Here is a 27206-nt window from a genome sequence, read left to right as displayed (position 1 = left end):
CAGGAAATTTTTAGGAAATGCTACCTAACCCCCGAAAAATCAATTTTTAGTGTATTTTTTCAAATTAAAACAGCACTAAAAATCCGTGTGTTACTGCTGTAATTGGAACTTTTAATCATTTATTATATAAAATTTTTTCGATTACTTCTAGTAATAAGTAGGTGTTAAACTATAATTCAAATCGTAGTTGTAATAAATATTGATCAAGAATTCCTTAAATACGTATTTTTATTAAAAAATTTAACCAAAAATTGTAATTTCATACATTTGAAATAACTACGATAGAAAATATCGTGAGATATATTTTAGCATTCTAACAATCAGTCAAAGAATTATTGTCTTTGAGTTTCATTGATGGTATGTTTTACGAATGATAATACTATAATTACAATTATTAATTTTTTAAGGTCAAACAGAGGATCAGATCTTGCAATTTTTTTCATGACCATTTTTATCCACTATTGCTTCGATGATTTCTATGAACTTTATAAATACTGTAATAACAACTTAATTGCAGTCTATTGCTTCTTGAGCGTAAAAAAATATTGAATAAAATATGTAATGATCATTAGTTGTGTACAACTATGTTTAATCAAAGGTTTTTTCGCACAAACACTCCTAAGATGTATTTCAGAAAAATATCTTTTTTTTCCCACTAATTCATTCGATAAAAAAAATAGATGATTTTTCATTTAATTTGCAGCTAACAATAAAACCAATAAAGTCACAAACCTCTTTAATCAATGATAAATATTCCTTATAGATCTAAATTACTATTTAGAGATATGCTAATGGAAAATTAAAATTTTTATGGTATAAAGCACGTATGTTCATTACTTTTGTAAAAAAAATTACAGAAGTTTTATAGGCTTATAAAAAACACGCTTTGTGATATGATGAAGATTGTTTCGTGAGTCACTATTTACTCAGTCACTATTGCACTAACATGAACAATTTGTTGGTACACAATATTTTTTTATTTATTGTTAATTGTAAAAAAACTATGGTGAATTGACGTTTCACATAAAAATTTTTAAAAAGCAATCGAGTAAAAAAATGAAATTAATGATCACATTATAGAACTCATTTACTACTTATGATGTAAAAAAAAGAGATGCCATCGATTTGTAGTGTAATCAACTACAGTAAAATATATAACAAACATTTCAAGGGGAACCATCTTAGCTGCAAAATTTTCGATATAAATCTATATATACAAATATATGTATATTGCTTAACATTATCTGGAACGTTTCGATTCTAAATTGGTATACAAGTTACATAGCGTAACGATGATCAAAGATGATAAATTATGTGACGATTTCGCATTGCAAGCACGTGTAAGCCGTATATTGTTATAACATACAATGCACTTTGTTTTCACATCTTGCAACAGAAATGCTTTATTGTACAGTTTCTTAAAGTGGCAGTATTCAAAAATATGATTAAACCTAGTTACAAATGAACTAAAAATCTCAGTTTCTACCTTGTAAAAAAAGCAAAATCTAAACTTTAGGCAAAATGCACTAAAGTTATACGATAATCTTTTGGTCTTTTTTTTCGACATGATTATACATACGTAGTAAATACATTTGATATTATGATCATAGCTAAAAATCTTGCCTAAATAATATTCACTAAAAATCTAAAGTTACTTTAAAAAAAATAGTATCTTCAATTCATTGGTTGAAAAAAAAAAAATAAATAAAAAAAATACAATTTTGTTACCGTAAAAAATTAAGAAATAAAAATAATCATTGGCAATCTCATGGTTTGATTATTCATTATTTGAAACGTGAACGATATTGCCTGACACTTTACAGTAAGATTATCATAAATAATCAAAACTTTTAAAAAATATTCATCGAAATCGTCCATTCTCTTGTTAAAATCATTTCTACGATCGGAAAGTCAAAGAGACAACAATTTAAAAAATTATTTACTCTCCGATACTAATAACAAGGTTGATCACAGCTTGAAAATTCACGATCTCGATGCTATTCTTCAGCTATTGCATTGACAACCTTTTTTTCGAACATTTCGAACAGAGTCGTCAAAAGTGACTTAAAAATATGGAATTCGTGCTATGATAATTATGCTTATGTCGTATTTATTGATTCTTAAAATTTGACCTGTAGGTTGTCCTCCTTCAATCAGTGGCTGACAATTGATGTCGGACATCCGGTCGCATATATTATGTTCTCCATTTTGCAATATAGATTTGTAGTTTCCACTTGTTGCAACGCTATCGAATCTCAACAACACATCGATAGCAAAAACGTTGATTCATCTTTCAAATCCTTTTTCTTAAACTGTTGCAGGCTTCGGCTTGCCCACCACCAAGATAATTTTTTGGAGAAACTTGGTGAAATTTACTGCAATAGAACAAAAGTAACGTTGTCAAATTGTGCCACATGATGTTAAAATAACTACAAATACTCGACAAAACCCTTTACTTCACCAGTTGAATATTTTTCAACACATCATTTCTTCAAAATATATACAATTGAAATAAAAAAATTTTTTTTTTCACAGCCGAAATTTTTTATCTCCTATGTGTAAGTATAGTGTTAAATGCTTCTGTTAAATGTGTCATGCAAAAACAAAGTACAAATGTTTTCAGACAAACAAAGTAATGAATCGACTTAGGTGATACTTTATACTTGTATGGTATTATCATGAAAAACATGCGAACGAGTGTCGATTCAAATTTAGATGTATCGACATGATATAACTAAAAACTAATCAACAGATACTTTCTACCGCGAATCAAAGTATAAAGAATAACATGCTTGATATGGTTAGAGTAGTATATGTAGCGTGTTTTTTTGAACCTGTGTCTTGTTCGGTCCGACAACCACCATCATCTTCTGCAATAGTTTGGTAATGTCGCCTGTAGGAATAAACGGATTTAAAACAAAACAAACAAAAAAAAAAACAGGATATATAAATAACTCAAGGTGCTGATGTATAGTTTTGCTTCGCATCTCGTTCTAATCATGTAACTCCCGTGAAGAGTGTACTCGAGACGCGTGTCAAAGCATTGACTTACCGACGGCTTTCTGGAAGATTTTCGGCTTGTTCTTCCAGGCGATGAAGGCAACGTAGACAGGTACAGAAGAGAAAATCATGAGGCATCCGTATCCTAGGACAATCATAGAGACGGGGTTACCATTGAGAAATTTCGCGTGGAAAAGTGTAGAGAGAGAAAAAAAAAATGTAAATAATCACCAGTTGCGACGGGATCGGCTATCATGGGGCCAACGGTGACAAAGAGCGTGGCGAGGATGTAGACGAATGGGAAGATGAGGTTCACCTTGATGGGTCTCGGAAGATTCGGCTGGGCCCACCTCAGCCAAGGTACGCACAACACCGACACACCGATGCTCAACTGATTTGTAAAAATAATTAATTAATCAATATATGTACATGTGTCGAGTTGGGGGACCGTTTGCACGTTTGATCGGCTTACCCATGTTGCGAATCCAACGTAGTTTATGAGAAGCACAATGTTGGAAGAATACAGATAAATCATGGACAGGAGAGCCTGAAAATCGAAGATTTATAAAAATGTTATCGTTGCTCTCTCCCACAGAAAACGAAAACTATTTTCCACATAATATGCAGGTACTAATATAGGCATTGGATTAGGAAAACGTGGGATGTTTTTTTTTACGTCGACAACGTCGACTGTCCTCGAACAAAAGAGAAAATAAGTACATGCGCTCGCTCATTTTAATTTTTACAGACTACGTCAATTTTGCATGTATAGTAAAAGGCACCGGGGAGAGGTGGCCGTATAGTAGGTATGCGATGGTAATAACAATGATAGCAAAGTATGGTGCGTGAAAATTACCATGCAAATCACAGCAGGTGTGGGTGTCATTCTCGAGGTCTGTATCATCGTCAAGATCTCTGGCATCTGTCCCTCGCAGGCCCCGGCGTAGAAGAGGCGCGACGACGTGAGGAGGATGCCGTTGACCGCGCCGAAAGTCGACAGGGCTACGAACACCGGTATCGTCCAAGCCATGGGCCCGAACAGCCTATTGGCGAAGGTCTGCAACAAAAATTACGTTACCATGGAACTCTAAAAGGAGGTACCTTACACCCACACTCGACCAATACTTGTACTTTTGTCAAAGTGCCGTATAGGCAATCGAGCGTACATAGAGTGTAATTAGGTGTACACTATAGACACGGAGAAGCGTAGGTTTCGCAAGAGAATGTCTCTTGGGTGATTAAAAATTCATATTAGACCCAACGGCTTGAATGGCGAGATAATTGGCGGTAGAGAGAACAATGAAATTGACGGCCAAGCGGTTGTGATTATTTCTCTCGCGGTGACGGGAAAATTCCGGCCGGTGAATATTTATAAGAAACTCACCACGGCGACGGCCTCGCTGTCCAAAATTTCTTGCGGACTGAGGGTCGTGAAGAAAGCCACGTTGGTCAGGACGTAGACCACCGTGACCAGGGCGCAAGAAATTCCGATGGCTCTCGGCAGGTTTCTGAAAATGAGACATTTTTTTCCCCCCATTCAATCGCATCGGAGGAAGTATGAAAAAATGATGAAAATTACCTCACGGGGTCCTTCAGCTCCTCGATTATGAAGTTAAGATAATTCCAGCCGTTGTAGGCAAACAGGCCCGAGTAGAAACTCAGCGCTATTTGCGAGACGCTCGTTTCGGAATTCTCGAAGTTGAAGTGCTGCGTCTGATCTTCAAACAAAACCGAAAGGCTAATACTATTTCTTCAAGTAGAAGAGTAAGGGAAAAAGAGGAAAAAAAAAAAAAAAAAAAAAATCGAAGGGATCGAAAGGCTTATGATACACTCGAGCATCGGGGAACATACCATTTCTTGAAGTGGAAGCGTATAAGGGGGAAAACAAAAAAATCGAAGGGTCAAGAAGGGGCCGAAAGAGCAGAGCTAACGAGTATACGTCGACGGCCCACGCGGAGGAGCAATTGAAGGGCCCTGCTCGTGTATATACACTCGTCGTATTGAATTCGCACGCTCGGGCGCCCACTCGTATAACGCTACGTAAGTATATGTACGTTTGGCCACCTTTCCGATTGAACAAATTGTCTCGTCCGGCTCCGCTCTCCCAAGAAACTAGAGCAGTAACCCGTCGCTCCGGCGGTAAGCTCGTTCTTTGCACCATTCAACGCGCGAAGCTTTCGTACAATCATAGATCGACCATGACTGTGAATTGGGAAAATATAATTAAAATTACATTGTATATACGTACTCTGTGCGAGCTGGTAGGCACCGGCCCCGATGATGATGAACAGGGCTAAGAGCTTGGCGTACGTGAACACGTCCTGCACCCGAGTCGCCCACTTTACGTCCCAGCAGTTCACGAACGCCAGGATGCCTGAAATATTCAAAATTTACATTTGACACGAGCTTTTTCGGCTATAACTGGACTATGTAAAGGGGGTTGAATCATATCGCACCCAAGAAGAGGGGGGGGACTAATCCACCGCTGCGCCCAACTTATTGTACCCCGGAACAATGGCACCAAATGGCTGTACGGGAATAGAGGAAGAGGGTGTCGTGTATATACTTTTGGCTTTCATTCATACACGCGCCTTATTGACTGACCTTGACTTCCGGCAATTGAAAGATCGAGAGCTCCTCGTACATAGTACATACGCGGTGTGATAATACATGGGTGGATGCGTCTTTTTTCCACGCGGGTGAGAGGTGGCTCGGACCATTTTTCATACAAAGAGCATCCGCGGGGCCTTTGTTGAATAGAAGAATGGCTCTGCTGGTGATGCTTTGGGACCGGCTCGTATATTGGGAGCACGCGATATTTACATTACATTATAATACGTGTCCCTTGTCATTTCACGCATCCGGATGGAGGTGAGAAGGGATTTTTAGGATTTTAAGTCCAAAAGCGGGTTAATAAAATACCGGAAAATTAACCAAGTACCGCATGGGGGTGTTTCGTTTTCGAGTCGTCCGACTAGTGGAATTTCAAAATCACGATAAAGTAGGCTGAGTTACGATTCGTCGGCCTTGACTATACGCCAATCGATCGCAAAAAGCGCGAGGATATTTTTTTCCTCCCCCCCCATTATCTTCCTCGAGTTGCATCGCCACATTGGCGGCTCTCACTTTCTAATTGAAACGTTCAATTATCCATCATCATCTTGACGCGTATTGTGTGGGTCCGTTTATAACGATACAACGAAGGCGCATTAATTGATGGAAATTTGATCCAACTATTCATCATCGTGGGACTGAGTATAATAACTTGGCAAACTATCCACGGAGTAAACCAACGAGGACGGACAAATAAAATTTTGAAAGGAGTGGAGCATATTTTTTTCTTTTTCCTCTCTCGAGCGCAGTCGTATAGAATAATATCTTGCAGGAGCACGCGCTTCTAAATTACCATCAAATTATTTCCAGCTCTTTGAACTATTATGTATCGTGTTATACATGTCGGTCACGCTCATTTTGTAGCGTACGTACACCTATTACGTATGTAAACATGGCCGAAATAAAAAGCACGAATGTCATGCTTTTCATATCTAATTCGTGCATGTCGTTGCCCCTTCTATACATCGAGGATAAATAGATAAAAGTGTACTACTACGGTGATTCTTTAGCTTCGACTGCACCAGCACGGAAATAGCGTGATTAAGGGTGACTCAAAAGAATATTGTATCCATTTCTCATCTTATTGAAAATAAACCGCGATTGTACCGAGACACAAAAGGTCACTCCCGCGCGCGCGACGAGCGACACTTTGCTCGTAAGAATAAGAGTATACACCATAATATAATGTACATCAGCTGGTCAAAGGCACGAGGCAATTCAGCGGCCCCACGGATGATATAATCGGCCATATTACACCTAATTCGATGAAGAAAGCCCCCGGCAGACACAGCAGCCTCGGCACTCTCCGACACTTTGCTGAGGATGCGGATATTATATACAATGCCGTCGCGTACGCGCGAGAACAATCGAAACACGTATTAGAATTTATTTAACATAATGCCGGGTATTTGAAATTTCGTCGCCAAGTTGCGTCAGTCGGGCACTTCCTAAAAGGAGATAGACTCATTGGGTGATACGAGTACACGTATGCGAGCTCGAGTGTGGACGATCACGGTTGCACGTGCGAGGGAGTTGTAAAAGTGAAGAATGCTAATACATATATACATACAGCTGCTCTTGCTTCGTTGGGTATTCCTATATGAGCGAAGCCCCTCGACATTTTCGTGAAGCTACGGACACATTGGCGTTTAAGGAATTATCGGATGCTTTGCGTAGCAAAGATTTTTTTCTCTTTTGATTTTACGTAGGTGAATAGACACTGAACATTTTTTTTTTTATTCCTTTCTAGGAAACACCTCGAACCCCATAGCTATTGGGAAGGAACGAAGGATGAAACGTAAAAAGGTCTTCCTTACGTTTGCATTGCCGAATGATTCACCATGGCACGTAACGTAATAGTTAATACCTGCACGAGGAACATTGACATTTATCGATGTTTTTCTTGCAGCAGAGCTTGAATGATCTAAGCCAAGCAAAACCACTGAATAGTGAAAAAAAAAAAAAAAAGGATTAAGCGAGGCTCAACTCGGTCATGGATGATATATGTTATAGCAAGCGTATATATAGAGGTCTCACCAATGTAATTTGGTAAATTAAAAAAAAAAATCACGTATCTCCTTAATTGCCAGATGTGTTTCTGCATGATGGTTATTTTTATTGTCCGATCGATTAGGTAAATCGAGAATATGACGAGCCTGTATCGTTTTGTTCTGGTGTATTAATGCGCGGTTTTTATTAACTTTACTATATCAACGGCTCATGCGATAATAGTCCAATTACGTGTATTTCAATAAAGATGCGAATCATCAAACGCATTGCCCAAGGTAATTCAAATTTTTATCTTCGTTGGGCTACGTTTTGTGTCTAAAATTAAAAAAATAAAGACATTTAAGACTTTCTTTTTCAGTTTATGGAAAATTTCGTTATCTTTTTTGAAGTGGTCACTTATAAGCTGTCTCCACAAACGAGGGAAAAGCTCACGTATTCTCCGTCTTACGAAAATTTTTCGAACGAGTTATCAAAACTTTGACGCTATTGACTCACGCTAAACTAATTTTGATGTCTTACTAAGTAAAATTGGGTAATATAAACATCGACCGTTGGACAAATATTGTGTGGTTACGTGCACCTTTTGTCCAAGTATTGTTCGCGCAAAAATTGTGTTCGATACATCAAACGACACATTGATATATCGAATTTCATTCAACTTACTGTATCGGCTTTTTCGGTCAAGAACTGTTCTTGGCAATGTTGATATTTCACTTTCATGGAATAGTAAAAAAAAAAAAAAAAATTAATATCGAAGTAATTTTTTACCCGACCTAAAGATGTATAAAAAAAAACTAAGGGGGGGAAGAAAAAAAATAGGTTTGTTCACAAATCAATATCTCTTAACTCTTAAACAAGAGCTTGCTATATCATTGTTAAAAAAGAAAAAGAAAAAGAAAATTAAAACCATCGTACTGCTAAAGGATGTCGTATCGTCTCTCTTACGTTTTTCAAGTACAAAAGGCAACTTGTTGCCACACTATAAATATATATTGACCTCGAGGAAATAAGCCGGCTTTTAAATTGCAGTAAAAGCTATGCGTATACAACAATAGCTATCAGTAGTGCCGAAGAAAGAAAGTTTCCAGAACTAGAAAATATATGTATTATATCTCGGGTGATCACAGAGGGGGGGGGGTTAAAATTGTAAAGAGCCATTAACCCGAATTCCGAAATGAAGTATAGGTACATATAGCAACAAACTCCACTTTGGCAATCAGAGCTCATTGCAAACGAGACCGTATCACAATGAAAGGAGGGGGAGGGGAAGGGGGGTGATCTCGCACTCGTTCCAGCAAACGCACGCGGGCAAGAAACAAAAAGAGCCTCACATATGCAGCAAACGGCCAGGAGTCGGGCCGCGTCCTGGGGCGGCTCGCACTCCGGGAAGACGGGCTTGAGCACGTAAACGCTGAAAGTGAGGGCGACGATGGCCTGGCTGCACGGCCTCACGATCATGCACTCGATCCACAACCTGATGAAGGCCATGAACGGGCCAAAGGTCTCCATGATGTACGCGTAGTCCGCCCCGGACTTTCGTATCATGCAGCCGAGCTCCGCGTAACAGTACGCCCCGACCTGTCGGTGTATATAAGTACAAATGATGATCGGAGAGCGAAATTCCGAGTGAATTTATTGTTGAATATATGTGGGGGTGTGCCTACCATGGAAAAAATGCCGGATATCGTCCAGACGAGGAGGCTCGAGTTGGCGCTGCCTGTGAACTTGAGGACGCCCGATGGGCTGACGAAGATGCCGGAGCCGATGATCGAGCCGACGATGACCGTCACTCCGTTGAGCAGGGACATTTTCGCCTCGAGTTTGATCTCATCGTTGCCGGCGCCCACCGGGTCGTAGTTGCCTTTCACCTCGCCGTCCTCTCCTGGGCTGCTCTTTATGCTCTTTATGCTCCCTGACTTGGACATCCTGAAACCAAAGTAAGAAAAGTTGAGCTGTCGGTTGAAAAACATTTCGCCGATTTTTTGGTGGAAGCGGTGGGCACATGGTTGTGTGGGACAAAGGAAGGGCTCAATAATTCGCTCGAGCGGCGACATTGACGCAACGTTTTGTATCGCTTTTACAATAAATGCGGCTTTGATTAACCATCACCTGAGAATTTCCCGCTTTGGTTGCCAACTTTGGTTTTCAAACTCCAAACATCAAAGCTGTCAGCAGAGGTATGATTATAAAAAAAAAAGAAAAGAAAAAAAATGCTGCTTGACTATAATTCTGCTCCGATAGGTGACGATAAACTACAGTATTATCGTTATTATCATCATAGTATTATCACGCCATTAGACCACAATATTGTTTAAGAACTATTTGAGTTTTATTTTAAAAAATTTTTTTGATTTATCTTGTTGTGTTTATTAATTATTTAAACGTATATAATTTTGATTTTTTTTCATTATGTTGTTTAGAAATTAAAAACGTATTAAAAATGATGACAAATGATGAATTCCAATAAATACGTTTATGTACATAATTTAGGTATAATCGCCTACATTGTGGACTACGTAGGACCACATTTCGTAATGTAAGTAGACATAGTGAATAGAGGAACGATGGGGAGAAAAAAATGAAAAATGCATTGAAAATCAGCTTCAACTCTGCATATATATACTTAGTGACCGATAACCGTGTGTACCTGCAACCCTAAAGGAGGTCAAAGATATTTAACGTTGGCACTTTCGATTTTTTTTCTGCCGGGCTTTGTCTGCTGTGCCCCATTTTTTTTTTTTTTTTTTTTTTTTTTTTTTATTTCTTAAAGCTCGAAACCATCAATTCCCAACAGCCAGGTTCAGCCGTCCAAGCTTCTTTCGCTTTCTTGCCCACTCGATTCCGTATTTTCGTTCTTTCGGCAGAAGATCAGGAGAGTCGTAAAACGACTGCTCCTTTTTTACCTTCTCGCGTGGGCGATCGGTTTAAAAGATATGAAAAATCAAGTTAAATCTTTCACAAAAGTATATCCAAACAAAAAACGCAGTAAGGGTTATTGAGTTATTGGAAGAACACAAGAAGACCATTCGAATCTTTTCCAAGGCTATCGTCCATCGATATAATTGATACTACTTTTCCCATTTTTGTGGTCTTTGTGCATCCTTATCACCAACTTTATTTGGAACTCCACAATTGATTTTTGAAAGACAAACTGCTTCGATTATAAAAACCTAAATCTGTGTATGTGTGTGTGCGTGTGCGCGCGTGCAAATGTGTGTGCATATTACGTATCTCCTTGCCTAATCACTCGCAAGACGATAAGCGACCTCGTATAGTCACGCTAAAAACAAAGAAAAATTAATAAAAGTATTTCTTGCTTACGGTACCTATTAGATTATTCATGTGTACCGACACATCGAAGAATTAAGTCGCTGTATTAATTTTTCTGGTAAAAAAGTGCTATCTTAAATGAAAAAAAAAAAAAAAAAAAAAATGATAGGAAGTAAGCACTATCTTGTATAATACTTTGTTGGATTATTTTTTAATTTGGGGAAAAGATAAAAGTTCAAAGAATATTATTTATCTATATCATTACAACTTTTTTCTATGCTAAACTGAATTTAAAAAAAAAAACTATGATATCTAGCTTTTTTGCCAACAAATTGGTGATTGTACTTTTTTTTCCTCAAGTTTCGATATGGGAGTTGAGTGCAGCTGTTGCTTTTAGCAGAATAGAAATAGTCTGATGATAAGTAATAGGGCTTGGAACTTTTGCTCCAATGAAATTTTTTTTTTTTTCTTTCTTCGTGTATAGATATCAATAAAGAACATGTTTACTCATCGCTATCGGTTCACTGAAAGCGTACGGTAAGAGCCATAGTGGCTTCTTGAAACAGTTATTCAGTATGTACATGCAGTAAAAAAAAAATTCACCGTAAACAACCACAAATGAAAGAAAAAAAAAAAAAAAAAAAAAACGTACCCAACATCACCGTGGAAACCACAATAACCCGAATCCCTTGCGTATCTCTCGTTTCGTTTTTTTCTTTTCAAGCCGATAAAAACCAAAAGTGTACTGTTATTGCAATTCCTCACACTCCGTGAAATCGAGGAGGAAGCAAACAATTTAAAAGACAAAAAAAAAATCCGATCGACGCTTCGCGGCTGCGCTATTTTTCGTATCGCCGTATGGTAACTACAGCGCTTGATAAGAGCAAGGGGAGATGTATCAATAAATTACGGTGCATGCGTACACGTATGTTACAGTGTTTCTCGCGTCTCTCGGGTGCTGATGGTTGATCGATTGCGAAAGAGATGAGATAATGGTGTTTATTTCCGTCGTAAATCCATCTCCGAGCTGCACGCGTGCGTGCATGGTACGCTTTTGCTTTAAAAACCACGTTTTTATGAATGAATGCGAGAGAGATAGTATATGTATATAAACACGCGCAATCGTTATTATGTGACTACTATGAAGTACCCACTGCTACATACTTTTGATCGAGGAAAATGTGTAATCTTCAGTTTATTGCGCACAAATGTGTGCTCGTAGCTTTAACTCCTGTACACCCACATACCTCCCGCTATCGTCGGAGATGAAAATATACTATTTCGTAGGTAAAAAGTATAAGCAAAGTTTAAACATGTATAAGCTGAGCCCCTCGTGCTTCTTCCTCCGCTATAGGTGCTTATCCGTGTTCCACCCTACAGCACCCTATGGATTAAAAGAGCATGCAGTGGTACACGTATGCCGAAGGGGTGGTGTAGGAAGCGTAAGGAAGGGTAAGTACTTCGTCCCGAGCCGGCATTCGTACTGCTTCGAGAACTATACTGCACAGTTGGGCAGGTAGATAAGGTGTATGTGTGTGTGTTTCTCTGCTGCGTCGATGCACCGTTTGCACCCCCCCCCCTCGGGTGTCACTAACCGTGCAATGGGATTTCGCGCTGCCGCGTATACTTGCCAGCTCGTGTTTCTTTGGGTGCACATTGGATACACCTGTACGGACTCTGTGCGTCGTTTACTTGCCGTCGGATTAGCTCCCCCCCCCCTTCCGATTAACTTTCCAGCTGCTCTTGACGCTTTTGTTTTAATTGAATTGTCGCGATTTCAAACGGGCCTCGAGCGACATCAGGACAAGACCAATAAATTACCTACATCTCGAGAGTTTGCCTCGGAGAGATTGAGCGCGCTGTATCTCGGTATATATACAGACTTTGGTCAATATTTGTTTTATGGTTTCTCTCGCGTAGAGTTTAAAAAATAGTTGAATTTTGGTTTGAATTTTGAATTTTCAAGACTCTTACAAAAAATGTAATTTCTTTACCATTGGTTTGGTACACGGCACTCACTTTTGCAGGTACATCGACGACTACGCTGAGTACTTGAAAAGTTATATATTGACGCAAACGAGAGAGCAAAGTGTGGAGTATTGCGTCATGGGGCTCGATCGATTTTCCAGTCTGTATCCGTTCATGGCTACAAGGATAAAGGTTGGGTCCAAGTGACTTTTGTATTGGGAAAAGAGGGGTAAAAGTTTCATCAACTGATTTCCCGAGAAGAGTATTTGGGTTTGCGGAGCGAGAGATGTACGGATCGGTGTTGGCGTGACACGCGGAAAATCGTCCGATCCTCGGTTCGGTTTCCTGCGCGCACGTGTTGGCATGCACTTATCCTTACTCGATAGAAAGGAAAAAAAAAAAAAAACCACTAAATTACACTCTCGTTGAATTATAAAACCTAATTAACATACATTTCATACTTCCTTACGTCAATTGCATTTACAATTGTAATTCCTCGCGCTCGTGTCTTTTGCGATCTTTGCAATATATGCTAGGATCAGTGGAGTATCATTTCAACAATTATACGACTTCGATTTCGCTGTTGGGAGAGTGTTATTTTGTCTTTCATTTTGTAGAAGAGCCGAAAGCTCATCGTTTGGTAAAATTTTCTTATCGAAATTATCGACAGCCAATTAAAAATGTTGGGCGTAAGTATATTATCGTTCAAAGAAAGCAATAGACGTGTTATTCTCACTGATTATCATTGCCTCGCATTTAAAACTCATTTCGACTCGCTTTATATTTTTTTTGTCTCCACACCGCCGATGCACTATTTTTATCGTTATCAACATTCTCGTGAGATTTTTGTTTCCGATTATGATCCAACGTCAATCTTCTTCTTCTTCTTTATTTCCTTTGCTCTACATCCCTCGTTGTTGTTGTTGTTGTTTCCCTACACTTAAAACTTTTCCAATAAAAGACACCCCATGCCCGATGTTTTTCAATCCCGAGCAAAACGAATCCCTTAATTTCGCTCCTTTCGTTTTTCCAACGACCCTCTAAAGGCCTGTGCATGAGAAAAAAAGGGCCATCGAACGTGCACCTATTGTACAATTGGACGGATATTCTCGAAAACGAGCAACCTGTTCCCTGTCTCGGACGAAACAAGCGAGTTTCGAAGAAGCCACGGCGTTTCTCTTTCCCTCGTTATCCGACTCGGTTAAAGGTCCCAAGCGTGTCTGCAAACGTGCCTCCCGAGTAAGGGGGCCCATTTCAAAGATATTATAAATAAGTACACCGTAGCGGAAAAAGGAGAGTCCTAAGGACACAGGGTGCAGGTATAACGTGATTGTGCCGAGATATATCGGGTACGTGCGCACCGCAGCGAAAATCAATATCCAGACCACGTGGGCCCCGTCGGCGCCTCCGCAGACGACGGGGGTGTGGAACCTTAACCGACCATCCCCTCTAGTTTTTTTTTTTTCTTTTTCTTTTTTATAATACATATAATCCACGTGCTCGTCACTGCTCCACTGCTACGTCAATTCCTCGGTCAGCGAGTACACGTATACTTGATGCACCTATAGGAACTAGGGGCTGGCGAAATCGTCAGGGGTGTGTGTTTGCTATACACTGTTCTTAGTGAAAGGACACCTATATCAGTATATATATATATATATATATATATTAATGGATTTTTGCTTCGGGGGAAATATACAAGGCTGCGTTTACACGGTTACATGGTACATGTTAAACTAGTCGGATTTTCATTTGCCTGTGTGGCGTGTGTGGCGAGTCCGACGGTAGCCGGGCATTTCGAAAATTTTCCAATTTCCATGTGAACTCACCCCGGGCTTGGGGTAGTACGTTACGGTAGAGGGAAATCGTCGGTTAACCTTTCGAGGTGTCACGTGCGCGGTTATCCATTTTCGTGGATTTTTCTTTTTTTTTTTTTTTTTTTTTTTTCACACACGTTACTCCCGTCCGATAAACTGGAGCGAATTGTAAAAGACGATTTGTAAATTTTACGATTACCTGATCTTTTCTTTTTTTTTTTTTTTATTTAAAAGTTTTGCAGTTTTGCACACGTGTGAGTTCTCAAGACGATGAATACTGTAACCGTTTGTACGACGCGTTGGGAAATTGTTGGTTGATAAAACTTACTGACGAAACGAGCAAGAGGTTGCTCGGAAAATTTTATCAGCCAACAAATGAATGACATCACCCAAAGGGCACTCGGGTATAGTATAAGTGAGTGCGCGAAGGATAGGAAAAATATCACATCGGTTGAAAGAAGTGCGGATTTATTTTTTGAAGCCTGAAGGATGCACTCACCTGATTTGGTAGTAAACCTGTGTCGGGAACAGAAAGAAACTCAAAAACCAATCACTGTACAATACAACACACGTCCGACACTGCGAATCACAAATATATATTTTTTTTTTTTTTTTTTTTGGTGACCACTTTATTTGTAGTGCACCCCAAGCAAAGATGAGCTGGTCCCGCCGCTCGATTTCTCAAATTCCAGTGACGACAACCGCACAAATTTCCATCACAACGTACACGGCCAGCAACGGAGTCTGGAGGTACAACAAAGTCTGGTTGTCCCTATGTATCAGGATCGCCGAATAAGCATCAAGCCACGAATTGCCGCGGCGCGCTCGCCCGAGTCCGTCCGCAGTCTGAACGCGACGCCGTCGCTTCCCTATTTCTCTATTACACGGAAGCGCCTATACGAAGCAACTCTCTCCACTGCAACACGCGTGCGCGGCTCGTTGAGTATATACTATATTTTACACTTACGCGTCCACGTTGGGTCAATCCCTCTCGGGGACGCTTTGGCGTTTCTTAAGCTTTTAAATGTGGTTTTGATGCTTCGCGGTATCTATAGTTTACTCCCTCGATTCATTGGGCGTGAAACCGTTGTCAAAGGGTTCCTTTGAGAAAACAACAAAAAAAATGTGAATTTTCTCCAGACGAGCTATGGGTTTTTTCAAAACTTTGAATAATTTATGGAGCAACCGCTTTTTCTTTGGTTCGAACGCGTAGAAGAGTACATTCCTTGTTCCCTAAACGATTGTCCAGAAAGGCTCCGATTTCATCGCTCGATACAAGCATTTTCAAACGATCGCAACAGATTTTGGGGGATAGCGTTAATACAAATGTCTAAAGTACGCAGAAAGTCTTCAATTTTACCTCTCGATTAAAACAGATGTTCTGGAAACGTTAAAATCATATTTCAATCATGTGCAGACTGCGGTTGTTCACCTTAATCGTTTACAACCCTAAATTTGTGTATTTAATAAAAATAGAAAATATTAAATAAGAAATGGATTTTGAATAAGCAAAAATGAAATCGAGCAAATAAACGCGACGTCGAAATAAAAATCTGTCGTATTCGGCGAGAGGGAACGACGGTTTATAGGGTTCATTTGCACCTGGGGGGAGAGAACCGAGCCGCTCTCTCTTTCTTTCTTTTTCCGATGCCTCCCCTCGCCTCGCCAGATACACAATGTGTGCATGTAATACATAGACGTGCGTATAACAGACCCTTTCTGGCAGACATCAAGAAAGGGACAAAACGAAAGAGACCCCAAGGATCCCGTTTCGAGGAGTAGCGCATATACACACACATACCATATTACCCATACATGTACCTATATACCCATGACAATATATAGAATTACGCTTCCACTGCAGCGTATACATGTATGTATCTATCATACCTCCTCTGATCTTGTGGATTCCCCCCCTCAACCCTGCATTTTATTTTGCACCGCAATATACGGGGAGTAAGTTGTATTACGCGCCACTCACCTCTATACTTACATAGTGCTACACACTGCAGCTGCAATTTCCGTAGTACTACGTTATATTCGCTTGCGTAATGGCATGAATAAATTTTTCATTGGTTTTGTTGTTATTCGAGTACAAATTGTATAAATTTCATCTAAAAATATCGCATTTGTCGGGGAAAAACAATACAATCGCGATGCTCAATCAGCACTATGAAAATAATTAATTAAAAGTACATTCTATGCATCAGTACGTGCGTATAAAACAATACAAAAAAAAATTTTTTAAATAAAACTGGTAAGTACGTACAATGTGCATTGACATTGCCCAAAATATCCGCGACCACCTGCGGAGGAGGTAAAAGTTCGCCTTCCCCTTTGTATAATCTGTCGCGCGCGTGGGCAACACTGACGTCACGCAATCAATAACCCACCCCACCCGCGCCATATAACACGTCAGGAGTATGTCAGGATGGCACGAACACACGGCTAATTCCTCTCCTCCCACCACCTTCGTCCTTATTTTGCAATATTCTGTCGGATCTTATTAAATTTTTTTTTTTTTTTTTTACATTAAATAAGGAGTGTTGGGTGTAAGAAATGAGAAAAAAAAAAATGATCCCGGGTTAAACTCCAAACCGGTTCAGTAGTTTCGCTAAAAATGAAAAACAAATTATAATTTTGTTCGACAGAATTTGGACAACTTGTCAATATGAAAGTAAAGATATCAATTATAAAAATACTGTGTGTTTGTTGTGAGCCCTCACTTTTTTCGAAAAAAAAGATATTTTTTTAAATGTTCCTAATGAACTTTGATTTACCGAACAACGAGGTAACTCGTAGTCCTTTACCACAAGGGTATGAAATAAGTAATTTAATGCACTATTGTCTGCGTAGGCCACGCTTATAATAAAATATACTTTGCGGATTAAGATTTACATTTTTTTAAACTAATCAACATGAAAATGATGTTTTTTTGTGTCACATCCGCTCAACGTTGGTATTAAAAATTTATTTTTATTGTAAAATGAGTGCTATGTCTAACGTAATTATCTATCCAGTACTTACAAACGACATAAGAAATTGATGTGGGCTCCAAGCACTTCGTTTATAGACTTAATAAGCTAGTTAAGTATATTATCATTATCAATAATTATCATAACTGCACGTCTAATTATAATTATAATAAATAAAATGTTAAAAAATATACGACGATTGTCAATTTTCTTTAAAACATAAATTAGTCGAATCGTGTAGTTTTCTGAAATCCTCAAAACTTGTATATGTATACATAGTCGTGAAAAACTGTAACTTTTCACTATAATGATCGAGAATCAATTTTTCGCTGCACAGTTGTTTACGCGAGTATGTATAGCACATACGAAGGATAAAGTAACTGCGCAAGTGGTCACAAAATTTTTTATGATACATGCGTGAGAAAAGTTGATTAAAATTTTAAACACATATATATATAAAATATTAATTGTTTCCTCATCCTCATGCTGTACCTCCGCATATACACAGGTGCGGACATGTTATTGTAATTAAATTTTATTTTGTTTTTTATCGTCATATAAGATTTTACTAATCATGCAGTCTGATAAAAATAATCGTTCGCTAAGGAAAAATTGGGTGGGATCCAAAGATCGCACCCCCCGCGGTGCAAGGGGATAGTTATGTAGAACGAGATTTCCCTGATTATGAGAAAAAAATTTCAGATGTGGAAGATATTTTTCGAATACTTTTTTTATTAAAATGTCACCCAACAACAGTTTTCCAAATAATACGTTGAAAGATATAGATTATTTCACGGACAACCATTGAAATGAATAAAAAGTGACCCTTCCTTGTGGCTAAAATTTTTAATTTAATTATTGGCGTGTTTGAATGGTACTTTTATAAACTAAGTACTTCACATTTTTATGGCGCCTACAGGAAATCCAACATTTTTAACTCAGGAATTCGATTGTATGGAAAAAAAAAAAAAAAAAAAAAAGAAACACAGTTTACATGCATTTTAATTTTTATTCCGATTCAACGCTATTCCATTGAGAAAGTACTTGGTGTTTAACTGTACGATTAATTTGATTATCATCATGGTTATTTGAAAAAGCTGCGCTCGCGATGGAAGCGATGCAATCAAGCGAATCAAAAAATTTTTTTTTTCAACAGATAGTAAAAACGCGCACTGTTTTGACGCACATAAACTTATAATTTTAAGAAAAAAAAAACAAAGATAATGTCCCACAATGTAGTTTAAGCGATGACGAATATTAATAATCTTTTTACATTCTCGATTTTAATCCAATAATCATTAAAATATTATTCATAAGACAGAGGTTTCAAATTTTGTTACTTCGAAGAAAATTTTTCATGGTTTTGATCAATAAAAATTTCATGAAACTGATAACTATGATGAATTAATACTCTGTACAGATACCCTAATAGCACATCGTGGGTTTTAAGAAGCAGACCCGTGCACTTCTTCCGCAATTTAGTAATTGCATGAGAAGTGCGTAAGGAGTGCATAGCTCTGCGAACTCCACGAGCAACTTGCTAATTTCGACTTAAAAAAAATACCCAAAACTGTGGAATCGTTAGCAACGTTTGCAACCGCTTTGTAAAAAACTGTCGGATCAAGCAGTTTTGCAAAAAAAAATAAATTTGATACCGTCGTGCGAGAGACATAAAAAGTATCTCATCCACCCTTTGTAGTGTGTCTATACTATCAAAATTGATATCGATCGTTTGCAATTTAATTGTCGTTTATGTTGAACAGTTGCAAATTGTCATATTTTTATGTATAGCAGGTAAAATAATTATTTTTGTCGAATGTGGAATGTGCGATTTTTTCTCAATACAATAATACATAATACGTATTGCTGCGCATGCGCCGTGTATACAGTTCCACCAGCGATGGGATATAGTTATTATAGTTCCGGCCAGATTTGGGAATTCTCTAGGACCCAACCTCTCTGACGTGGGAAATCACTAGATCAAAAAAAAAATAGTACCAAAGGTGACGCGCGAGATTCAAATAAGGTCCAATAACACAAGCATCCATCACCTGATGACCCAGGGCGCTTACTGGCCACTCTTTTAAATAAACAATTATTAATAAATAACACAAGCGCCTATCACTTGATGACCCGGGGCGCTTACTGGCCACTCTTTTAAATAAACAGTTATTAATAAATAACACAAGCACCTATCACCTGATGACCCGGGGCGCTTACTGGCCACTCTTTTAAATAAACAGTTATTAATAAATAACACAAGCGCCTATCACCTATTGACCCGGGGCGCTTACTGGCAACTCTGTTAAATAAATAATTATTAGTAAATAACACAAGCGCCTATCACCTGATGACCCAGGGCGCTTACTGGCAACACTGTTAAATAAATAATTATTAATAAATAACACAAGCGCCTATCACCGTATTACCTGGGGCGCTGATTGCAAATCTAGTGAATAAATAATTATTCATAAGTATGTCAAGCACCTTCTTCCTGATGATCCAGGACACTTGTTTGCAACACTATTAAATGATAAAAAGTTGATCGATAACATATTAAACATATCACAATTTATTTTGATTGCCTATCTAGTACAACAAAGATCTTTTTAATTGGCGCTCTTGTAATTACTTGATAACTTATTATTCAATAGTAGCCAGTAAGTACCCCGGGTCATTAGGTGATAGGCGCTTGTGTTATTTGTTAATAATTATTTATTTAAAAGAGTGGCCAGTAAGCGCCCCGGGTCATCAGGTGATGGATGCTTGTGTTATTGGACCTTATTTGAATCTTGCGCGTCACCTTCGGTACTATTTTTTTTTGATCTAGTGATTTCCCACGTCAGAGAGGTTGGGTCCTAGAGAATTCCCAAATCTGGCCGGAACTATAATAACTATATCCCATCGCTGGTGGAACTGTATACACGGCGCATGCGCAGCAATACGTATTATGTATTATTGTATTGAGAAAAAATCGCACATTCCACATTCGACAAAAATAATTATTTTACCTGCTATACATAAAAATATGACAATTTGCAACTGTTCAACATAAACGACAATTAAATTGCAAACGATCGATATCAATTTTGATAGTATAGACACACTACAAAGGGTGGATGAGATACTTTTTATGTCTCTCGCACGACGGTATCAAATTTATTTTTTTTTGCAAAACTGCTTGATCCGACAGTTTTTTACAAAGCGGTTGCAAACGTTGCTAACGATTCCACAGTTTTGGGTATTTTTTTTAAGTCGAAATTAGCAAGTTGCTCGTGGAGTTCGCAGAGCTGGAGTGCATGGGTCTGCTGGGCTTTTCAAAACTTACGATAAGTAGGGTAGGAAAAGAAAACATACTTCTTCTACCAACAGTTAATAATTCAGGTTCCTAATATTTTGTAAGCTGACGAATATATAATTAATTAAAAAGAGAGTTATAAAATTGGTATTGCTTAGAATGATATTATTATATCTATGTATATAGCCAACATTTAATTATGTATGTGTAGACGAATGTACACACATAATATTTCAGTTCCTCGTTTGAGGGCGCTTTATTAACATTGTGCTTACACTGGAGGCTAATAAAATATATATGACAGCTTATTGACAGCATAATCAATTACGTAGTTTCGATTAATCGGTAAATTATAATATCTACACTGTAAGTCAGATGTATTGAACTCGTGTGACTCACGAAAATTACAAAATATCGCGAATCGATGATAAGTATATCGTGCATTGATGCATCGTGCCTCAGGTATTTGTGTGCCCGTTTGTTGTAATTTATTATTGTTAGACATTTGGACATGGCATTGATGGCATAGTATATATATATACGTGGAAGAGGAAAACTTATCCACTAGCGCCAGAGCGCCACACACGACACACCATTAATTTCACATATATGTGTATACTCATCCAATTAAAGTATAAACACTATAAGGTAAAACGCCCAATACTTGGACAGATTTTTCGAAACTAATTTTAACGCTCATATTCCGAAGTTAATGTGCAATACTTCCATATTTTTTAAATAATTACTTGTAATTAGGATGCCTTAGGATTATATAACACACAAAAAATGTTTTAAAATAGCTCTTAAATAATAGTTATCGTACATTTTAAAACATGTCAACTTATCGGAGTAGTTGGACAATCATTCTCGACTGTCGTAGTAGTTGGACAACCTTGAAAACCAAAAGTTGGACAATGCTGCAGTACTTGGACAAGTTGGAAAGCAGTACTTGGACAATACTAACTTAAACGATTTTACAGTTGTATAAATTACGATAAGGCACAAGTACTTATTAAAACTAAAGTATGTATTTAGATAAATACCTTATAACGAAAAAATGTTAACGAAGGGGATAAATAATAACAAATTTATTACGTAAAATTCGTAAGTAAAATTATTAATCTTTTTTCCAAAAATAATTTATTAAATGCAAGATAAATCCCTCAGGGTGCATTTTGATTTTCAACATTTTCAATTGTGAGGAATCGCACTTCTCCTTCTTGATTTGAATTTTCTTTAGAAGGAACTGCATCTCTTCAATAGCAAACGAATTATCCAACTCAATTAAGCTCTCACCTCGGTACTCAGTTTTTTCAATTATTCTATCAGTGAGATAGTGTAAAACCAATTTTACTGTTTTTTTTTTAATTTTGTTATTTAAGATTTATTTTTAATAAGACTATAATTTTTCTTACTTTTCTTTTTTGTTTTTGTTGTATGACCTCCACTTTTGTTCTTTTTCATTATTTTATATTTTTTTAAAAACATTTTTCCTCTTTTCAGAACCCATACTTCATCTGTATTTACAGTGAATTGGAGGTTAACTTTTAAAAATGTTGAAAAAACAATTTTCTTAAAGCGGTGCACCCCTTAACAACAAAACTGATTAGTAAAGTGTTTTTTTTCTACAAAGTACTTCACTTTTTATACACTTTTGTTTAAAAAATTCGCATAAAAGATTAACTACGTTAAAAGGTAAACAACTTTGATTGTATGTCCATGTACTGGCTACGACGTTTTTGTGCCTATGACCTGAAGTTGGACAAGAGCTCCACGTCTGTCCAACTACTACGAAATCGTGAGGTGTACTTGGACAGCTAATTTTACATTATAAAAATTTTTTTTGTCCACGATTACATTAGAAATATTGTTAATTAATGTAAAAGTTGTAAAATAATACCATACAGCATTTATACAAATGCATTGGATTAATTTTAACGAGCATTACCTATTATCAAAATCATAGAAAACGGAGAAAAATTATCGCAGTCTTATGGCGCCTACGGTGAAATTTAGAATCATTCGCATGTATTAAATGTTGCTGAAATTTTTTTAAAAATTCAAGTATATCATCAATAATAATCATAGCAATATTAATCTATTACGTTTTTTAAAATATCTCTTTTTTATTTGCTACAATGACTGATTTTCCACTGTCCAAGTATCGGTCTGAATTTCAGTTTTGTCCAAGTATTGGGCGTTTTACCTTAGCTGACATTATAACGTTGTAACGTTGTAACTGCGTCACTGAATATATTTCCGCAAGTAGTCTTGCAGTCGCAGTTTTTTATAGACTTGTATCATTTATTTTTTATATACGGCGCCTCGCTGCTCCTAATGGTACATTATGTAAAGTGCTCACAATAGTGTATATAAACACGCCTACTAGATACAGGTATAGCCAATAGCCAATAGCATCGAAGATCGAAGCACAGCAAATAATACTTAATAGGAAACGACACGTATTTTGTTTTGTTTCGGTTATAGACAGTGTGACAGTATGAGGAGTATAGAGTGTAGTGCTGGTACCTATAGCCAATACCTATAGCACGGCAGCAGCATAAATTTTCAAGTACAGCGTCCTCCCTCCTCGAGTCTCTCGATCATTTTCATTTGATAGGTAAATTATAGTCAATTTATTTAGATGTAACATTTAATTTATTTCTTGTGCGCGAAAAAAAGCCAAATCGGCTCTCATCGGCTGTGAATATTGTGTGGTGATAGGACTGATATAGGTATGAGTATATAAGTACACATCATATACATGTATAAGGTACAGTCATCGTTGATGGCCTCTATGTATGGTTTGGTCTGTATACATATTTTGCATTGTAAGTATAGATATATGTAGCGATAAAATATATTCGTAATCGTAAAGTCGTAAAGAAGGGGGCAAACCAACAAACTCCCTCGCCAATTTCTGTACTGTACAGATATTATATAGTACTTATAGGTTATATATTATACAGAAAAATATTTGGCAAATATATATATATGAGCTACTCTCGCAAGCTCGCAACCCGCAATACCTTGCCTATGTGTATACATAATTGATCGCCAGCCGGAGTCGAAGCTTGGGACATGGTCATATACTTGCGCTGGGTAACTTCAACTTTTTACTCTTTTATCTTGATATTTTTTGATTAAGATGATTATTTAACAATACATTTGGTATATTTTTGTTCATCCGTATAGATTTTCGGCGTCTGAGTGTCAAGAAATCTTACATCGGCCATCTATTGTTGATCGCTGTCATTAAAAATGCTGACTCTGACAGAGAAGAAACGCGCAAAAGGTAGGAAAAAAATCAAGCACGAAAAAGTCCAGAAGAAGGCTCTTTTGACAAACGTAGAGGAGAAGGACGACACGATGATGCAGATACACGAACTCATGCCTGTCCCTTACAAACCAGAGGATCACGAAGCTGCTCTCGGCACGACGGAGGTAACCTTTGAGCAGGCCACCATCACGGAGCAGGACTGCCAGACAATGACCATTCCGTGCATGGACGCCAGCAACAGCAACAAGTATGTTATAATAACCTTACTGGAGCCTGACGCTCAGGGCTTAACTGGTGAGGAACTTTTGAATGCAGAGATTACCACTGCAGACAATGATAAAAAGATTCAAAAGAAAGTCATTTTGCTACACAAAATTGATACCCAAACTACTGCTACTCTGCCCACCATAGAGGCAACCAGTTCTACTGCTACTACAGTTAGAATGGTAAAAGAGGAAAAAAATGAATTTAATGATCCTCTGATGACCATAGACTTCAGTGATTTTGCCTCATCGACTGCAGACACCAGTGATCAGAAAGATCTTGGAAATTGGGTCAAGAGCTTTCCAACTCTGACTTTGCAGTATACAGAATCTGGAAAACCATATGTCAAGTGTCCTGCTTGCACAGCATTGTTCTTTAAGGCATGCACATTTGAAAAACATGTGTCCTGTCATCTGCGCAAGCCCGGTGATAGTTATGTCTGTGTTTTTTGCAAATATAATAACGAAGATGCTAGCACTATTTTTGATCATTTGAATATACATCAAGATCAGTGTGAAATCTGTAACATTAATTTGACTCGAAAAAATTATTTCAAGAAACATTCTGAGATCTCCGAATTAGCAATGAACCTTACAGTGAAAAGAGATAGATGGGGCAGATTCATTTGTATATACTGCAGACTTGGTTTTGATTTGTATCACCAGTTACAGAAGCATTGGTTTAAACATTCCTGTAATGAAAAGAAAATATCTCAGTGCAAATATTGTTCTGGTCTGTTTGATACAGATGAAGCTTTACAAAACCACGTATGTTTGAAATGTCCAGTCTGTGAAAAGACTTACGATAGTGTACATAGATTAAGATCGCACACAAGATATGAAAAACATTATCTGTATTGTCAGATTTGTTCTTATGAGTTTATTTTAGCCGTTGACCATGAAAAACACATGGCTCTTCATAAAAAAACTTTTGTCACGCACAAGGACTATGCTCATTGCTTGGAATCTGAAGACAAGACATCCTTTGCTTGTGCACTTTGTGGAAAAATATACCACACCATGTCCATACTCGTACTGCACATTCACGATGACCATAAAATCGAGAGTAGACCCCTCACAGAGGAGGAACTTGCAAGACTCAGCCTTCCGGATGTCGGAAAATGTGAAGTTGACTTTCAGGAAGTCTTGAATGCTCAAGCAGAGATGAGGTAATACTGATGGTTTAACAATCGCAACCTGTTGCACTATGTTGGAATAGACATTTATCGAAGATCAGTCTATACTGTTAGGAAAACTAAGTTTGGAATTTTGTTAAATTTTTGGTTATATTTTTTATTCTTTCATTCTATAATTTGTTATAAAATTGTGCAACCAAACCAAAGCGAAGAAGCAAGACGACTCTTTGCTACATAAACTATACTGCAATCATGACTTTGAAATGTAAGAGAATGTAAATGTATATAATAAATACAAAAGTTCCTTATGGTAAAAAATTGACACGATTTCTCCATGAAATCTTATCAATTTTTGTTTTTGTGGCTTAAATGCAAAAATTTAAATAAACATGCTACCGATTGCAGTCATTGTTATCACAAAATAACGGATAATTGAGAGCACTTGTTTATAAGTGGTGATTCAAGATAATTTTGAAGATCTTGATAAAACATTATACTATAATATATAAATATTCTATATAAAAAGGTTTTTCAAAGGAAAAGTAATCATAGTAAAATAATAGTTTTATGTTTAATGCACACTTCATCAGTAAGTCCCTGATAGATGCGACTGGCACTTGGATTATATTTGTATTCACATCGTAATATATAAGTCTACAACTTTTTAGGTTGAAAGATATATCTCACATAGTATAAAAAACCCTGTGTACCGAAAATGCAATTAAACATTTTATTTAAACAATATTTTCTTTATTTTATTTTACAATACAGTGTATTTTCAATGCTCATACAACTTTCTTTATACACCCAACCATATAGTTCTATTTATTTTACCAGCATAAAAATACAGCCAAGTTTTCGTTTCATTTTACATGTATTTAAAAAAATTTTACTAATTTTTTCGGCCAAAAATGCCCATCTTTTTTTTTAAAAAAAAAGAACTATTTCAAACCTTGATTTTTTTTTGTCTTAAAATATTATTTTATTTAATTGATGCGGTGGATCAGATCATGAGTGACAGAAGCTACAATTAAGCATTTAAAAATTTAACCAAATAAATACAAAAAAACATAAACGTCACGAGATCAGTTGCTTAATATTACAACTTTTTTGGAAGCTTATTAGTGAATTACTTTTAAAACAAAGTATACATAATGACACCAAAATATTATATTTTTGATAGCTGCTAACGTCAAAACGTGTCTGCAAATTAAAAATGCAGATCTCGTGACGCGACAAAACACAAAAATAAAAAAATATGTTTGTTCGAAATTTTTGCACGAGTATCATTTGTCAAGATCATGAGAAAAATACTAAAATTTATATAATGAATGTTTTTACGGTAAATTGCTTTTTTTATAATTTTAGATATACAACTTAGAAAATTCATCCTACTACAGATACATTATCCATTTCCCTTGTGTAGACTAGAATGTTAATTTGATCTGAATTATCTGAAAGAAAAATTTTTTTTTTATTTAAACCTATATAAAGAAGATAATATAATATTTACTTAAGATTATTTCTTCATGCATTATTAGCAAAATAACTATTTTTCTTTAAATAGAATTAATGT

The 27206-nt window shown here is 37.1% G+C and overlaps 2 protein-coding genes across 3 annotated transcripts; one reads left to right on the top strand and one right to left on the bottom strand.

Moving 5' to 3' along the window:
* Positions 1-1686: 1686 nt before the first annotated feature.
* On the bottom strand, positions 1687-15511 carry LOC106638178 (Y+L amino acid transporter 2). Of its 2 annotated transcripts, XM_089591976.1 has the most exons (12): positions 15178-15511; positions 9288-9549; positions 8955-9201; positions 5249-5374; positions 4580-4718; positions 4385-4508; positions 3857-4057; positions 3473-3547; positions 3232-3391; positions 3053-3145; positions 2835-2893; positions 2313-2375 (listed from the first exon to the last, which is right to left on the bottom strand). In XM_089591976.1, exons 2-12 carry the CDS (start codon positions 9546-9548, stop codon positions 2373-2375), a joined length of 1488 nt encoding a protein of 495 aa, XP_089448102.1. In that variant the 5' UTR covers position 9549; positions 15178-15511; the 3' UTR covers positions 2313-2372. The 2 variants fall into 2 exon arrangements, with proteins under 2 accessions (XP_023248532.2, XP_089448102.1); XM_023392764.2 differs by lacking the exon at positions 2835-2893 and having other exon boundaries at positions 1687-2375.
* A 7691-nt stretch (positions 15512-23202) lies between these two features.
* LOC106638191 (uncharacterized) lies at positions 23203-26374 on the top strand. The gene is made up of 2 exons (XM_014351255.2): positions 23203-24053; positions 24147-26374. The coding sequence occupies exon 2, from the start codon at positions 24213-24215 to the stop codon at positions 25665-25667; it is 1455 nt and encodes a 484-aa protein (XP_014206741.2). The 5' UTR covers positions 23203-24053; positions 24147-24212; the 3' UTR covers positions 25668-26374.
* Positions 26375-27206: the final 832 nt, after the last annotated feature.

Source organism: Copidosoma floridanum, unplaced genomic scaffold (assembly GCF_036245765.1).
Source record: "Copidosoma floridanum isolate Cflo_tuat_1 unplaced genomic scaffold, Cflo_Japanese_pri ptg000014l, whole genome shotgun sequence".
NCBI classification, from domain to species: domain Eukaryota; kingdom Metazoa; phylum Arthropoda; class Insecta; order Hymenoptera; family Encyrtidae; genus Copidosoma; species Copidosoma floridanum.
The sequence above is the reverse complement of the archived record's forward strand: the minus strand, read 5'-3'. Positions and strand labels throughout refer to the sequence as shown.

Coding starts and splice junctions, on each gene's coding strand:
- LOC106638178 (XM_023392764.2), bottom strand. CDS start 9,548: ATGTCCAAGTCAGGGAGCATAAAGAGCATAAAGAGCAGCCCAGGAGAG. Junction 4,719..5,248: donor TGCCTACCAGCTCGCACAGA/GTACGTATATAC, acceptor TTTTGTTTGAAG/ATCAGACGCAGCACTTCAAC. Junction 2,376..3,052: donor AATCTTCCAGAAAGCCGTCG/GTAAGTCAATGC, acceptor GTTCTATTGCAG/TAAATTTCACCAAGTTTCTC.
- LOC106638191 (XM_014351255.2), top strand. CDS start 24,213: ATGCTGACTCTGACAGAGAAGAAACGCGCAAAAGGTAGGAAAAAAATC.